At 45.8% G+C, this 15720-nt stretch overlaps 1 protein-coding gene across 2 annotated transcripts in view; it reads left to right on the top strand.

Moving 5' to 3' along the window:
• Etv5 (ETS variant transcription factor 5) overlaps positions 1 to 10382 on the top strand; it is a 59047-nt gene extending 48665 nt beyond the window's left edge. The window contains exons 12-13 of one of the 2 annotated variants that reach the window (XM_034515502.2): positions 4571 to 4672; positions 7860 to 10382. In XM_034515502.2, coding sequence (XP_034371393.1) covers positions 4571 to 4672; positions 7860 to 8081 — 324 coding nt within the window. In that variant the 3' untranslated portion in view covers positions 8082 to 10382. The remainder of the gene's footprint in view (positions 1 to 4570; positions 4673 to 7859) is intronic. The other variant, XM_034515501.2, reaches the window with a different exon arrangement.
• Positions 10383 to 15720: the final 5338 nt, after the last annotated feature.

The raw sequence follows: 15720 nt of genomic DNA, 5'->3' as shown, positions 1-15720 counted from the left end.
CCCAGTTCTTCGGGAGGCATTTTCTCCATCTCTCCTCCCTGACTAGCCTGTGTGAAGTTGACATGGAACTAGACAACACACCAGTAGTTAAAGAAACTTCCATTAGTTAATAGAAAAAGAAACTTTGTTGCCGTCTTTTTTTGTCTAGAGCTGTTAACAGAAAGGCTTAAGACAGAACCACCTCACCACTTCCTTGTCATCAGTGAAGAAGATGCCACTGTAGGTTCCCTTTTCTGAACACATACAGTATAGAGTATTTAAGCAGGTTATTAGTGTAACCCATTTCAGAGGAAGTAATTTTAACTTCTGTTTGGCTTAGAGTTTTAAAAAGTTAAAGATGGAAAAGATAACACACACATCCACACTCTCACTGGCTGATGTACCTTTCTTATAATAGTGTGTGGTCAGACAACTGCTATCCCAGAGTTGGGTACAATAAAAATGGGAACAGCACTCTTGGGAAACATTCCATTAAAGACTGCAGAGTCAGCAGCAGGAGGTGACACCCTGACACTCTTATTTGAAAGAAGGACATGGTCTGAAAGTTGATAGGAGAAAGAGAAAAGGGTAGATTAGAAACAGGGTGGGGGTGGGGAGAACGACCTTGCATTGGTTCAGTATGGCAGGCTTCATTTAAAGTGATATAAAACATACAGTCATGAGAGTCCAGGGTGGGGGAAGGCTCAGTAAAATGCCAGCCACAATAAGAATGAAGGCTCCAGCATGTATCTCCAACACCCATGTCTATAATGACGCCAGCAGTCAGGGAGTCAAGACAGGCAGAGAGATCCCTGGAGTTCATTGGCTGTCTTGCCTAATCAAATGGATGAGTTCCAGGTTTAGAGAGAGGGCTGCTGATCTCAAAGAAAAAGGTAGACAACAGCCTAGGAAGAGACCCAGCTTGGCTCTCTGGCGTCCGTGTGAACATAACACCACATACACACTCACGTGCACATGTAAATATGGTACTCCCAGCCTCCTGTTTATTTGCAGAAATGCTGTTAACCTGTAAAGCTGCAGACAGCCTCTGATTGGCCTCAGTTGTGTAGCGTTAGAGGTTCAGCCTCCAGTCACAATGGAGGGCCACTGCCCCCACGTAGGCCCATTCCTCCCTCTTTGCCTGGTTTATGTGAGGCTCGGGCATAGGACAGCACCTTGACTCATCGAGGCTCTTGGAAAGGAAAGTAAGCCTGTCTTGTGGGCAGCCCTTATTGATTCATCTCACAAACAGGAGCTTTTATGACTTGATTGCCACCGCCTCGGGCCTGAGTGCAGGCTGTCCAGCTGCAGGTAAAGCTGGTTATGAGCCTCCGTAAGGCAGTTATTGAATCTTTCACTCTCCTGCCTGAGCAATGGAAGAATGAACATATGGTAGAGGGCTCCTGCTTTCTTACTTAATGAAGGAGCTAATAGTAACCTAAAATGCTCATAAATACCACGTGGCTCCAAGTCACGTGTGAGCCTGTGATGGCCTCTCTGTTGATTGAATAGCATTATTATTGTTATCATCATTATAACTATTCATTTTTATTGTGGGGGTGCCTTGATAAGTCTGCATTTACTGCAACCCATAGAAGTGAATTCTCTCTGTCATGGTCCAGGAGATGTCTCCTGGTGCCTCTGCCCACTAAGCCATCCTATCACACACACACACACACACAGCCTTGTTTCTTTAGGAGTTGCTTTTTTTTCTTCTTACCCTGAGATCTGACATTCATTTTTAAGCTCCTTCATACAGGGCCCTTTGCAGTCTTTGGGGTACTTAGCCTTGGCCTGCACAATGGGTGCTTTTTCTTCTGCTGCTCTTTGTATAACTGTGAGGACCCTGTCCTTGGTAATGTCAGGAAGATACCACCAACTCCTGGGAAAAGCTGTAAGAAGTTCTCATGGGGGAGCTTAAAGGGTGAAGCAGAGGAGGAAGCTGTTGGGGATGTAATTGTAGGCAGCTGTGTGGCTGAGTAGTGCACTCTGGGTAATTATCCATAATATCCATTACACTGTGCATGGAAATTGTGGTTTTAGAACTGCGTTTTGGCAGGCCCCCTAATCAAATGTCTTTTGATAGTCATCCAGCTTAGCACCCTCTCAATTATGACTGACTCGGCTTTAATCTGAAGCCATTTTAACTGTGAATCTGCATCGGTGTGAACATCGAGGGGGTAGGGTTGTGTGTTGAACGAGTGGCGGATTGGTGATGCTCTGGGAGGTTTTAAAGGCTGGGTTGCTAGAAAGAGCCTCTCCTTGTTCTGTGATTGCTTGCTTGCTCTTTGGAGAGGAATAGGTGAATCCTCTGTCCATCATCCCCTGCCTGCCCCCGGCTCTAGCCTCAGCTCCCAAAATGTACGTTCTCTAACTTAGGAAGCAGAGAGGAGTGAGCTGGCAATGTGTTCTCGCCTGCTCCTCCTACCACCAAATAGGGACTGCCTGAGTCTCCAGCTCATCGCACATTGCTATAGGGGGAGCACTGTGGTGAGGCCACTGAATCACAGGGCACCAGCCTGGTGGATAAGTCAGTAACCATAGCTACCAGAGCAGCTTTGAGATCTGCACATACACAAAACCCCTCCAGTAAGCTATTGCATGTGCTGACAGCAGAAGGAGGTCACCACTCAAGCCGGAGACTAGGCAGAATTGTTTTCTACCACTGAGTGGAGTAAAGAGACAAGCAGCTGCCTTGCTGTTCCCTGTCGCTTGGGGAGGACAGGTTGGCAGTGAGTTTCGGAGTGCAGTTGCTGTCAACCCTGGCGGCAGTGTGATTGACTTAGCAGGTTCTCTTCTTATCGATATATTTCTATTGATTTAAAATATTTACCTTCGAGAGGCAAATTGATGCACACATTTAAGCTCAGCACCCCAGAAGCTAAGACTGGGCTACCTGAGACCCAATCTGGGCTACACAGTAAGTTCCAGGCCAGTTACAGTTACACAAAAAGACCCTGTCTCAGATAATAATGACCTCTGACTAGGATTTAGTTTTTGCGAGATTTTGCCTTTTGGGCCCTTCTTGAAGATGGACTTGAATTGATGAAAAATGAAACTCGGGGAGACCCAAGATTTGTGGTTACCTGAGGCACACTTAAAAAAAAAAAAAAAGTAGAAATTAAAGTTGCATAAGATTTCTTGGAAGGCAAGGTAGAAACCTGGCTGGTGGATTGCCCTGGTATAATGAGGCCACATGAGTTCTTCCATCTTGGGTTGTCTCTGGTATTTGTTAGAGATCTTTCAAGAGTCCTGAAATCAGGAGGTGTTTCTGTCACTGCACCCAAATAGTCGATGTTGTCTTTCCTCTTACCTACACGTTAACCTTTGGCCTTTTTTTTGGCAGTGTGCGTGTGCATGTGTGTGCATGCGTGCATCTCAAAAGAGCGAGTTGGGCTTGATGGTGCATGCGTATGATTAAACACCTGGGAAGCAGAGGTGGGAAGATTGCAAGTAAGAAGCAAGCCTGGGCTATATAGTGAGACCCTGTCTCTGAATAACACAAAATGGAGAAAAACATCAAAAGGATGTGGTTATGTTGGCTTGTTTGAAGTATGGTGGGGGTTTTTGGGGAGGAGTTGTTTGTTTGTTTTGATTCTGGTTTTCTTTTGGTTCGGTTTGGTTTTTGAGACAGGGTTTCTCTGTGTAGCCATGGCTGTCCTGGAACTCTCTGAAGACCAGGCTGGCCTGAGACTTGTGAGAGCTACCTGCTTCTGCCTCTTGAGTCTCAGGATTAAAGGTGTGCATGACTATGCCCAGCCAAAGTTTCTAAAGGTGACTAAAATGAAGACCTCAGACAGCTTACGTTTCCACACTGGATCCACCCTGACAGTCACTCTCAAGCAGAGCACAACCGTTTAGGAGCTGGGAACAGAACTTGATTGGCTGCCCTGATAATCTAGTAGGAAATTTCCCTCCTACAATGCCTTTTTGCCCAAAGCTCCAATTACATCTCCTCATCCCTGCACCTCAAGTGGGCCAGGTTGCTATAATGCACTTTAGAACTGTGCAAGAAGCCCTGTTAATTTTTCATTAAATGGATAATGGTGCTGTGTGCTTTGCTGTCCATTCTGTGGTCTGCTGGGAGCAGAGCTGGATGGCAGTAGGCTATAATGATTTGAATCCCCCTTCATCCGCGAGCTGCAATGAGTAACCGTCTCCCAGCCCCTCGCCAATCTTATTAGAATTGAACTTCTGCTCTGCAGTCCCATTAGCAGCTCACAGGCATGTTCCTAATGTTTCAGGGATGACCATCCTAATTATTCCTTATTGACTGCTACAGAAACCATAGCACTTAATGGCAATATGTTAATGGTCCGTGAGTATTGGTCAATAATTCATAAATGGAGAAATAGTAGAGCCTGTATCCTCTGGGATGCCAACCGAGTCCTCTACAGCCTTACAGTGTTACAAGTCTTCTACCCCAGGTCTCGCCGCCTAGGAACTGTGGCCGAATTACCACCTTTACTTAATATTTGATCTTGAGAGAACTGAACGCTTTCCTTTTTCCGAGTTAGAGAGACTGATCATTAGCCAGAGTTACAAAATATCCTGGGAATATGTTTGGATCTTGGCTTTCTTGTCCCTCCAGGTTGCTCGGCGTTGGGGTATTCAGAAGAATCGGCCAGCCATGAACTATGACAAGCTGAGCCGTTCTCTCCGCTATTACTATGAAAAAGGCATCATGCAGAAGGTAAGCACCTACAGACGCGTAGAACGCTCTGCCGCTTCGAAGGAGCATGTCCCTAACCTCTGTAATAAGGTCATTTATGGTAGCTAGAAGAACACTTGGGTCTTGTGGTAGGAAAGAACCTGGGAAACACAACAAAGAGAGTTACAAGACACCTATAATGCCAGCACTCAGAAGGTAGAAATGAGAAGGCCAGGAGTTCAAGGCCCGTTTCACCTGTATATCACATTCTAGGCCAGCCCACGCTACACACACTCCTGTCTCCTAAAACTTGACATAAAAAGGAGACACGTGGATAATTTAAAGTACCTTTAGGACTGGAGAGCAGCGGCCTCTCTCCAAGACCTGACTTCGGATCTCAGCACTCACGTAGGCAGCTCACGGCCTTCTGTAACTCCAGCTCCCAGAGATCTGATGTCATCCTCTGGCCTCTGCCAGACACTGCTCACACATGATATACATACATACACTCAGGCTTACACACATGTACGCATTAACAAACAAACAAAAAAAAAAGCTTATTTTTAAAAGTGCTTTTAATGTTGAGTACATGCTGACAGAGGCGCTGTGCGAAACACAAGAGAAAGTTGGTTTCTGCTTTTCTTAAGCTGCCTCCAGTTACAAAAGACCCCAACACTTAGGTCAGCTTCTGTGGTGTATGTAAAGGAAGACATGAAGGAATCAACTCTATTCCATACAGCTTGAAACCTTTAGTTGTTGAAACATTTAGGGTGCGGCATCTACACCTGTCATTTCAGTGGGATACCATCTCAAGGGGTTAGTGAAGAAAAGCTGTTTCTCTTTTAAACCTATACAGCCTAGAACTTGGTCAAATAGTAGCCATGTCATTCGGTAAGGGGTTTTTCTTTGCAGAATAGAAGATAAAGTATATTTTTGGAAAAGCCACTGTAGAGCCCTTATTAGAGTAAGGGGTTAAAGGACTTCAACTTTAAAATCCCATTGATACGTGGAAGATGGGACTAAACACACCTTTCTTAAACACCACATATATGCTATGCATCCCCAGACTCTAGCATTTACACAGTGGGGGAGCCTACGTGCACAGGTTGTACCCAGAATGCTTGGGATAGGAAGAATTTAATATTTTGAAAATTATAATTTTTTTGAAGTATTTGCATAGACTTTAGTTAATTTTATGGTATTTTATCCACCACCACCATTCCCCACCACCACCAAAAAAAAAAAAAACATATATTACTTGTTTTCATTTTCCTTCCAACTGACATAATCTCAGATCAAATCTTAAACGCTGGCCGGGCAGTGGTGGCGCACGCCTTTAATCCCAGCACTTGGCAGGCAGGGCCAGGCGGATTTCTAAGTTCGAGGCCAGCCTGGTCTAAAGAGTGAGTTGAGTTCCAGGACAGCCAGGGCTACACAGAGAAACCCTGGCTTGAAAAAACTTTAAAAAAAAAAAAAAAAAAAGTTTCAAACGCTGAAGAAGAGTTTTGTCAGTTGTGTTTCTGTTGCACTGATTAAAACACTGTGACTAAGGCTGCTAGCATATAAAAGGAAGGGTTCATTTGGACATACGGTTGGGGGGAGTGGGGGTAAGAGTCCATGGTGGCAGGCATGGCAGTAGGAATGGATGCTGAGTGCTCACATCTTGAACCGTAAGCAGAAGGTGAGCCAGTTAAATTGGAACTGGCATAAGCTGTTGAAGCCTCAGAGCCCTCCCCCAACAAGGCCACATCTCCTAAGCATCCACAAACACTGCCACTAACTGGAGACTTAAGTGTTCAAATACTCTGAGGTTTATTGGGGTGTTTCTCATCCAAGCCTCTACAAGTGTCATTGTCCCTGTGTTATTCCCAGATCTAGGTCAAATATGAAAGAATGCAGTTCAAGGCACAGAGGCTCAGAACTTAGGAGAAAGGGCTGTCCCTCTTAATTTCTGAGCATAGGAAAACCCAGAATTGTAGCTTTAGTGGCTTAAGATCTTAGCAGTCTTATTTGTTAGCCTGTTGTTGGTTATGTGGCCTCTTTTGTCCCATACAGAGCAAAGGCTGTCCTCTGTTGTAATCTCAGGGTGATACATTGGAAAATGTCCAAGTAACACTAATGTGGGGCCTGTTGCTTTATTGTGACGATGGCTGAATGAGATGGTTAAAAGGGAAAATAGCCTATCAGGGTCAAAGGTGGTTTTATCCTGAGTCCCTGAATGGAATAGATCTAGTTAAGACCTAGTGATGACGTCAGTGCTGGACCCCATGCTTCCCTTATATTGGTGCCAAGCCATCCTGTCTTGCTCAACTAAATGCCTTCCCACAGGAGGCTTTGACTTGCACGATTCTTGGGGAAGAAACTGCACACCCATAGGAAACTCCATAGGGCAGGTTGGGGAGGCTCAGACCATTGAGGCTTGAGGAGGATCTTAAGTTCAAGGCTAACCTGAGCTACATACTGAGTTCCAGATCAACAGACCCATGTGCTAAGTAAAAGTGACAGGTATGGCAGAGGCAGAATCTGGGTCCTGGAACGGACTGAGGTTCCACAGAGGCTGGATTAATCAGATTCATAACTGGGCCTGGGAGATCACTCAGTGGTTAAAGCTCCTTCCATACATGAGGGCTGGAGTTCAGAACCCAGGTAATTCTAGCCTTGGAAGTCAGGTGACTCGATCCCTAAAACTATATTTCAGCAAGTTCTGGGTTTGAAAGAAGGGTCCCTGCCTCTGAAAACGTGATGGAAGGGTCTTGATCTCAACCATGGGTCTCTACATACACATATATCTGCGTGTGCTTGGTCATGCGCATGCTTGCACACACACATGAAGAAAAGGGGGCTCTGAACCCTTCAAAATAGCACATTCATCCTGGGAAAGCCATAGGCTCTGGAGGTCACTAGAAATGTGGTCTGGCATCAGCACTGTGACTTAAGTGCCACACCAGCCCCATGGCAACCAGGCTGCCTCAACTGTCAATATAGGCAGAATAACCTGGCATGCATTTGAAATTCAAAAATTCAAATGCTAGCTTTTAAAATACTGAGCTGTGGTGTCAACAAAGCCCTTGACAGGGAATAGATCTAATCTACAATGTGATTAGCTACTAATTAACCCATCTGGTGCCTGACTCCCTGAGAGATTGGCGTCTTAAAAGTTCATGTTTTCTTGCCTGGAGCTCCGTACCTTGTTCCAGCTGAGTCTTGTGTCATCCGTGTTCTCACACAGGTGGCTGGGGAACGGTACGTCTACAAATTTGTCTGTGACCCGGATGCACTTTTCTCCATGGCCTTCCCGGACAATCAGCGCCCGTTCCTGAAGGCAGAGTCAGAATGCCCCCTCAATGAGGAGGACACGCTGCCACTGACTCACTTTGAAGACAACCCTGCTTACCTCCTGGACATGGATCGCTGCAGCAGCCTCCCCTACGCTGAAGGCTTCGCTTACTAAGTTTCCGAATGGCTGAATAGCCAAACCCTAGAGCTAGCAGTCCTCATTCAGGCACACAAGGGCAGTGGTTTGTTTGTGTTCTTGGCTGTTCCTAAAGCTTGCCCTTTGAGTATTATCAGGAGAACCCACGCTGTCTCTGGTTTTGACACCCTTAAAGACAAATACCTTGGCTAGGGAGTGGGAGCAGGGAGAGGCAGAAAAACCACCACATGGCTGGCGATTCTGATTCAATTCCTGGGGAGACATAGAAGTATATCCTCCTTGCCATCGTGGCCAGTTACGTGCAGAGCAGTATAGCAGTGTGTTCAGGTTAGCGCCCACGAAAGGGGACCGAGTGTATGACAATCTGCATTGATCATGGACTACTAAAGCCTTCACGCAGGAGGCTTTGACTTGCACAGTTCTTTGGAAAGAAACTGCACACCCATAGGAAAGTCGATAAGGCTGGGTTGGGGAGGCTCAGACTATTGGGGCTTGAAATTTGCAAAACTCTTGTAGCTCATTCTGGAATCTTTCCCCTGTAGTCCAGAACTGGGGAGGCCAGAAGAGCTGTTACTCACTCCATGGTTCTCAGACCTCTGCTCCTCTTGGGCCTTCCAGCCGAGCAGTCACCATAAGTAAACCAAGCCCCCCTCCTCCCGGTCACGTGGCTGAGCGCAGATGGCTTATTTTCGAAAGATGATGAACATGACAGTATTTTGTTTTGCTGTGATTTGGGGGGGGGATCATTTTGCTTTTGGTGGTTGTTTCGGGGTGGGGGGGGAAACAGTTTATATAAACTGATTTTTGTAGTTTTGGTATTTAAAGCAAAAAAACAAAAACAAAAAAAAAAAAAAACCCTTTTTGGTACCTGCAGTACATCCCTCAGGTGGGGTGGTGCCCACTTCAGAAGATGCTGCAGCCTGAGAGAGGCTTTGCTGGGGCTTCCCCTTCACCATTTAGAAGTCTGCTTGGTGTTTTCTGCACCAGACAACTTGTTGAGATGGTTAACCTGATTTGTACATTTTTGAAGTGTGCAAGGCAGCCTGGACACAGCTTACAGTTCCATGTGTACAGTTCGCCATGCTCACTGACTCTCCTTCTCTGGGAAGCAGATGTACATACTACATACATGTCATGTCCGTTTAACAACTGGTCACCTGGTGGAAACCCAGGCATCTGCCTTGTTTTCCTTTTTCTTTCAGTTTTGGACTTTGAACCCTGCACAGTGGTTCCCTGGGGTCTGACACTTATCTGTCATTCACAGGTAAAACAGTGCTAGCTAGCATTCTGGCCCTGCTACTTTAATATTTTTTCAGTTTTTTATTCTGATTGCTGTATTATATTGGGAATTTTCTGAACAACCAAACTAAAGCTGTACAAATTGGGTTTGGAGTGGTGGAACGTCAGCAGGAAGTGGAATGCCTTGCTGCCTGACTCCTTGCTGACAGGAGTTTGCTGTCCTTGACACTCCACACGTTGTGTTCCTCACACAGCTGTTGTGTGGACAACACACAACAGCTGTGTGAGGACAACGTGTGACACTCCACACGTTGTGTTCCTCACTCACACGTTGTGTGGACACAGCTGACTGAGGTGGGACATTCTTTGCTGTCCCACAAGTGAGGCACTCCACAGCCTTCTCGTGACTTGTGAAGAGGCTCACGGGGATGGGGGTCCGTTTTAGAGCTGTGAGGATCTAAGGTTTCCCTCTTGAAAGCTCGTCAGCCCACAGAGGCATCAAGCCCCAAGCTTGGGCCTCAGTTAGCATTGTACTCTAATGAAAAGACTCTTTGATAACCATATTTATAGCTTTCTAATCTACACACAGTCTATACATAGATGCCTATTTTACCCCAGCTGGCTAAAGATTTATTTGTTGTAAATGCTGTATAGATTTTTGGGGTTTTTTTTTCCTCTCTTTACTTATACTGGTTTGGGGTTTGTTTTAGTTTTCTTTAATGAATTTATGCTGTCTTGGGGAGGTTGAAAAGAATTCTGTGTAGCTTGTGCTGCCCCTCCCCTGTTGTGATGGCACAGCCTGTGCCACCGAGGGACTGTGCCATCGAGAGACGCCGGACAGTAGCGCCATTTTGCATTCCCACAGGACTCATGTACTTCCCACAGAGCCGACCCTGTCAAGGTGTGGGGCTTCTTTTCATGCATTTGCTTCTTTTCCAGAGTGTGGAAAGTCTTACAGTGCAGAAAGGCTTTAGCCTGCCAGTTGATTTGAACTACTTCCCCCTGCACAGGGCTGTGTACATCCTGCCGAGCTGCGTTATATTCTGTACTGTGTACAATAAAGACGATTGCTTTCCTTTACACACTCCTGGAACCTGCCTCTTTCTTACCTCAGTGTTTTAATTTTCAACTAAGCAAGAGCCATGGACTTTCCCCCAACCCCTCCCTCATCTTCAGCTATTGAGCCTTATGGATGATGAAGTTAAGTTAGGACTGAAAATCTGATCCAAGGCAGAGGGAAATACTACGCCAATCCAGGGTGAGCCAGGGTAAGCTGATACTGCCCCTGGCCACTAGCTACCCCACCCCCACCCCGTCCCCCTTAAAGCATGATTTTGAACCTTGGATTTTGTGAAAAGATTAACTAGGCAAGACTTTTGAGTCCGTTTATTCTAATGCAGTGCCTTTGGTTGATAATTTGAAAACTGCTAAACACAAAGACCATTTCTGATTTTTTCTCCTGATAGGTTTTGCTTTGACAAGTGAATTTTTTTTTTTTTTGATGGTCCCTCACAAGAGCTAGTTTCTTTTTTTCCTTTTTTTTTTTTTTTTTTTTTTTTTTTCCCCCTGATCATGTAGCAGTATCTTCCCTCCATGTCCATCACTCTTGGGAGAAATATATAACAGGTAACACACACATAACATGGAGATACATGGAGTGAAGTCATGGGCAGAGTTACATAGCAACTTGTGCTGGGCCACTGTTTCATCCTTGTTACACTTTTTAACTTGGACTTTTCAAGACTCCTATTGCAGAAGACAAAGTAGAGCCTTTTAGGGCCTAGAACAGAAGGCTCTCTGTAAGGTATCTGCTATCTTTCTTTCACTGTTCTACAAGCCCTTAAGTGTAAAAACACCCAAGACTGAATTGGTACACGGCCACTTGAACGGGCACATGTGGGGGATGAGGGAATGCCACATAAACTCCATTAGCTGACAGATGAAGATGATCAGGAAAAACAGGCAGGGTGTGGGGGACAAAGGGGCTCTCCTCAGATTCCAGACGATGAAACTGACAGCCAGGTCCCTGTTGTCTGTAGACTCATTATCTAGCCTAGGCCCAGACCCAGATCATTAACCTAATGCCAGAGGTCACCTAACACGGTTGCCTGGCTAGTGTCGGATGCCGGGGTAAGGAGGCCAGAGAATGTGAAGTTTGTTCTTTGCGGTGTCCCCTTTCCTGAGCCAGGTTAGGGGAACAATGCCCATTCAACTGTTAGATGACAAGAAGTATGAGGACAAAAGATTGGTTTTGAAAGCCGGAGCTCACAGTCTAAATTGTAATGCGTCTGGGGACTTGGATAGTGGGGAAGAAAAACCCGCGCAGTTGAACTTTGGGAAGGGCAGTTCACTGAGCAGCCAGGTAGTTGAAGCACAGTGTGTCTCAAAAATGCCAGCCAAAGTGGGTGGGGGGAGTGCTGAAAACGCAAATGTAAAAGAAACACTGGCTCTCTCTAGTGTAAATGTGTGTGCTTCGTATAAACACAGGGATCCATGATAGGACATGGACAGGCAGCTGTGTCGTGGTTCTGGCAAATACATAGACCCTATTTAGAAAGGGACCCTTGAGTGTCTAGCCTTCCCGTAGCCCCTCCAGTTGAAGAGCTGGCTCTTAAGCCAGCCTTCAATTTGTTGACCTTGGCAGTGATCCTCAGCTCACCATTTGATAGCACTTTACAGTTTGAAGAGCATGGCTTTCTTAAATGGGAACACTTCGAAATCAAATCGGAAAATAGGGCTCTCAGCCTCCGAAATTATTCTCTTCAGAATGTTCATAGTGGCTACCATACAAATCAGGTTCTGGGGGGCTAGGTGTGTGGGTTCTGACCCCAGCTATGGGATCTAGGAGAACATCCTAAGTTATTGAGGTAAGATGCCACTTCCTAGAACTTCTAGAAGGCAGGGGACATGGAGGGAATGGAAGCTGTATGCATGTGCAATTGCAGTTGGAGGGCAAGCAGAACAGTCACTGTTTCTCCTTTTTATACAGGGCAATTCTCCATTCAAGCATATGTTTTCTCTTTTCTAATCATCCACTGAGTACCTATTGGACACCAGTCACTGCCGAAGGCTTTAGAAATAGTTTCAAATTAAAGGTTGCTTTGTGGCATGGTAATACAACCCCTCAAATGTTTGATGTTCCACTTCCCAGATAACATTTAAAACAGTTGGACCATCTTAGTCAGACCACCTTGATTAGATGCCAGATGGTATCGACTAAACCTTTACCCCTTTCTGTTGAGTGTTAATCCGAGGATGTTAACTCTAGATGTGCTCTCTGCCAGGAACAAGGGGGAGGGATAGATACAGGGCTTGGTGTGCTGGGAGCCATTGGCAGGTGCAGCTCATTCAGATGCTCTCAGAGCGACCGTGACGTGGCTCTGGCGCTGAGCAGGCCTCTCCTGGATAGTCCTCTGTCCATTCTGAAGGGGGATACATCTCCTTTCCATCAGGTGTCAGTTGTCACTTACTCGTAAGACAACTTGACTATGGGGAGAATCACAATGGAGCCCACCCAGTCCCTAAGCAGCTCTCAGGCTACTGACAAAACATTTCTCTAGGCACATAACACACTGACTGTCGCCATCTGGCAAGGAACAGCATTCCATGGCAGGTGCTGCTCTGGGGTGTGGAGCTGAGGGAAAAAAGCAAATACAAATCTTTATGCTCTGGACCTTATGAGGCAGAAGGGAACAAAAGAACAAAAGGAATAAACACGTGCTGGAGTTTGCTAGCTACCGAGGAGGGGGCGGGGGGGGGGGCTGTCTACCAAGGAAGAAGTGAGAAGAGACAGGGTTGGGGATGCTACTGTTTAAGGAGTGAGGAGACGAGGTTCAGGGGTGAAGCTTTAAATCTTGAGTCGGGTAAGCAAAGACTTGAAAAAACTCTTGGTGGTGAAGTGCGGCCACGTGACTGGCAGCCATCTTTGTTATGGGAAAGTCATACCTTCACCGGAATTTCAATTTTATCCCTGTAAGTTTTGTCTGTTTCAAATGTATGAATGTGAAGTGGTCCCTGCATGCTTGTTTCTATCTTAAGTGAGTGAGAAAAAAAAAATGCTGTTTCCTTCTCCTGCCACCAGCTTTTTGAGGTATCAAAATTGCACTTCCATGCATTCATGCTAAAAAAATTAAAATATGGTATATTTAATAATCAAAGTATATGTTTTCAAGGTTAGCCTAGGTTCTCTCTCTCTCTTTCTCTCTTCTCTTTGCATGAGCTCTTTCTCTCTTCATGGTGACTTCTCTGGCCTCCCTAATACATACATACATACATACATACATACATACATACATACATATGTGTGTACATACATACACTGTACATACATACATAATACAAGCAAAACACTCATACACATAAAATAATTAGAAAAAAGTACACACACACACACACACACATATATACATATATATATATACACCTGACTTGAATTGGCTCGTTCCAGTGGAGAAATAGCTTATCAGAAACTAAAGTCAGTTTACAGTCTGGCGGCTGTGGAAGGGCCAGGACCACAGAGAGATGAAGGAAGGCCAATGCTGCCATAGGCAGCACCGGCTCTCGGGTCGCCAGGATCGGCTTTGTTCTGGTTAACGGTTGAAACTTCTCTGAGCTGAGAGGTGACCTCATCTGATGTTTACTTCAAACAGTGTTCTTTTCATTTCTAAAATTGAAAGGAACAGGAGAGGGGGAATCAGGAAAACCAAACCTAGCTGCTGCCAAAATCCAGGTGACAGGGCAGGGGGAGCCATATCTAGATGCAGGGTTAAGTTGGACCTGGTAAGTTTTGGGCAGTTGTTGGGGCAAAGTGGGTTTAATTACAGGTGCAAGGTTTGGAGCCAAGGAAAGCTGACATGGCTGTGAACTGAAACAAGAAAGAAACCTGAAGAGAAATGATTTGTGACTGAGAAAAACAGGCCTTCACTCAAGACATATTTGACTTACGAAACCATTAGAAATCAGGTGAGGAACTGGAGAGTTGGCTCAGTGGTGAAGAACACTTGTTGCTCTTAGAGAGCACCTGAGTTCAATTCCTGGCACTCATGTGGTGCCTAGCAACTCTAACTCCAGTTGCAAGGGTCTGGCACCAGGCATGCACACAGTACGTACATACATACATACATACATACACACACGCAAAACACTCATACACATAAAATAATTAAATTAGAAAAAAATATCAGCTGGGATGCTTGGTCCGGTGTTTGGGGGAACTCCAGGCTGGGAATAAAAATTAGAATTCTAAGCCAGACATGGTAGTGCACAGCTTTAATCCCAGCACTTGGGAGGCAGAGGCAAGTGGATCTCTGTGAGTTTGAGGCCAGCCTTGTCTACAGAGCGAGTTCCAGAACAGCCAGGGCTACACAGAGAAACATTGTCTTGAAAAACCAGAAGAAGAAGGAGGAGGAGGAATAAGAAGAGGAGGAGGGGAGGAAGAGGAGGAGGGAGAGGAGGAAGAGGAGGAAAAGGAGGAGGAAGGTGTGTGTGTGTTTATTAATAGCTGAGACTGGCATGTCCTGAGGCTGGAGACCATATGTGATCCATGCTTTTGCCAGAAACCATGTAGAAGTCCATGATCTACGCTTCCACTGCCTGTAAAATCAAGGAAGCTACGTTTTCAGTGATATCCATGACTGCAGACTCACAGTTGAGAAATAGAGTCACAGAAGGCTTCTGTGTCAACCCCTACCCCTACCCTACCCCCTCAAAAGAGTAATGGCCTAGACAGAGAGCCATCGAAAAGAACTCTCAGAAACTGCGAGAGGGTTGCTAGGGTGTAACCCTAACAGTTAACGGCTTCCAGCAGGAGTGTGGATAGGGAAGGACTCAGGTTTCTTTAAGGGGCTGACCACTGTGCAGAGTGGAGCACTGGGATGTATGATCATTATGTTAAATTCCCAAATAATCATTAAAGTATTTTGTTGGAAGAAAAAGAGCCGAGGCAGAATGACATCTCCAGGGAAGGAGCATGGATAGGGAGCTGGATCTTTAGGCTCTCCATGACTCCAAGACATTGGAGAAACGAGAATCGCAAAGGAGACTGAAGAACTTAGGGGCTGGGTGGTGGGTAGTGAAGGAAGGCGGGATCCACTCTCCGCATGCTTCTGGTGTGACCAAGAGGACCAGGCTAGAGCATGGACAATGGGCTGACTTGCAGGAGCCATTCCATGGGATGGCAAACCTAACCGCTCAGGACTGCTGGGATTCTGAGTTGGAATTAAGACCAGGGGAAGCCCTGTGGATTTCAAAATCTTAGCTTGAACTGAACTCAGGCTCTTGCAAACCCTGCTGCCTCCGGGCATAACATCTGAACGAGCTGTCAGACATCCCTCACAAGTTCACAGAGTCGAGACCTGTTGAGGAGGAAGGGGTAGGTGCTGTCCCACAAGCCCCTTCCCACCGCTTTGGGGTTCTGTTT

The sequence above is a fragment of the Arvicanthis niloticus genome, chromosome 12, assembly GCF_011762505.2.
Source record: "Arvicanthis niloticus isolate mArvNil1 chromosome 12, mArvNil1.pat.X, whole genome shotgun sequence".
Taxonomy (NCBI): domain Eukaryota; kingdom Metazoa; phylum Chordata; class Mammalia; order Rodentia; family Muridae; genus Arvicanthis; species Arvicanthis niloticus.
The sequence above is the reverse complement of the archived record's forward strand: the minus strand, read 5'-3'. Positions and strand labels throughout refer to the sequence as shown.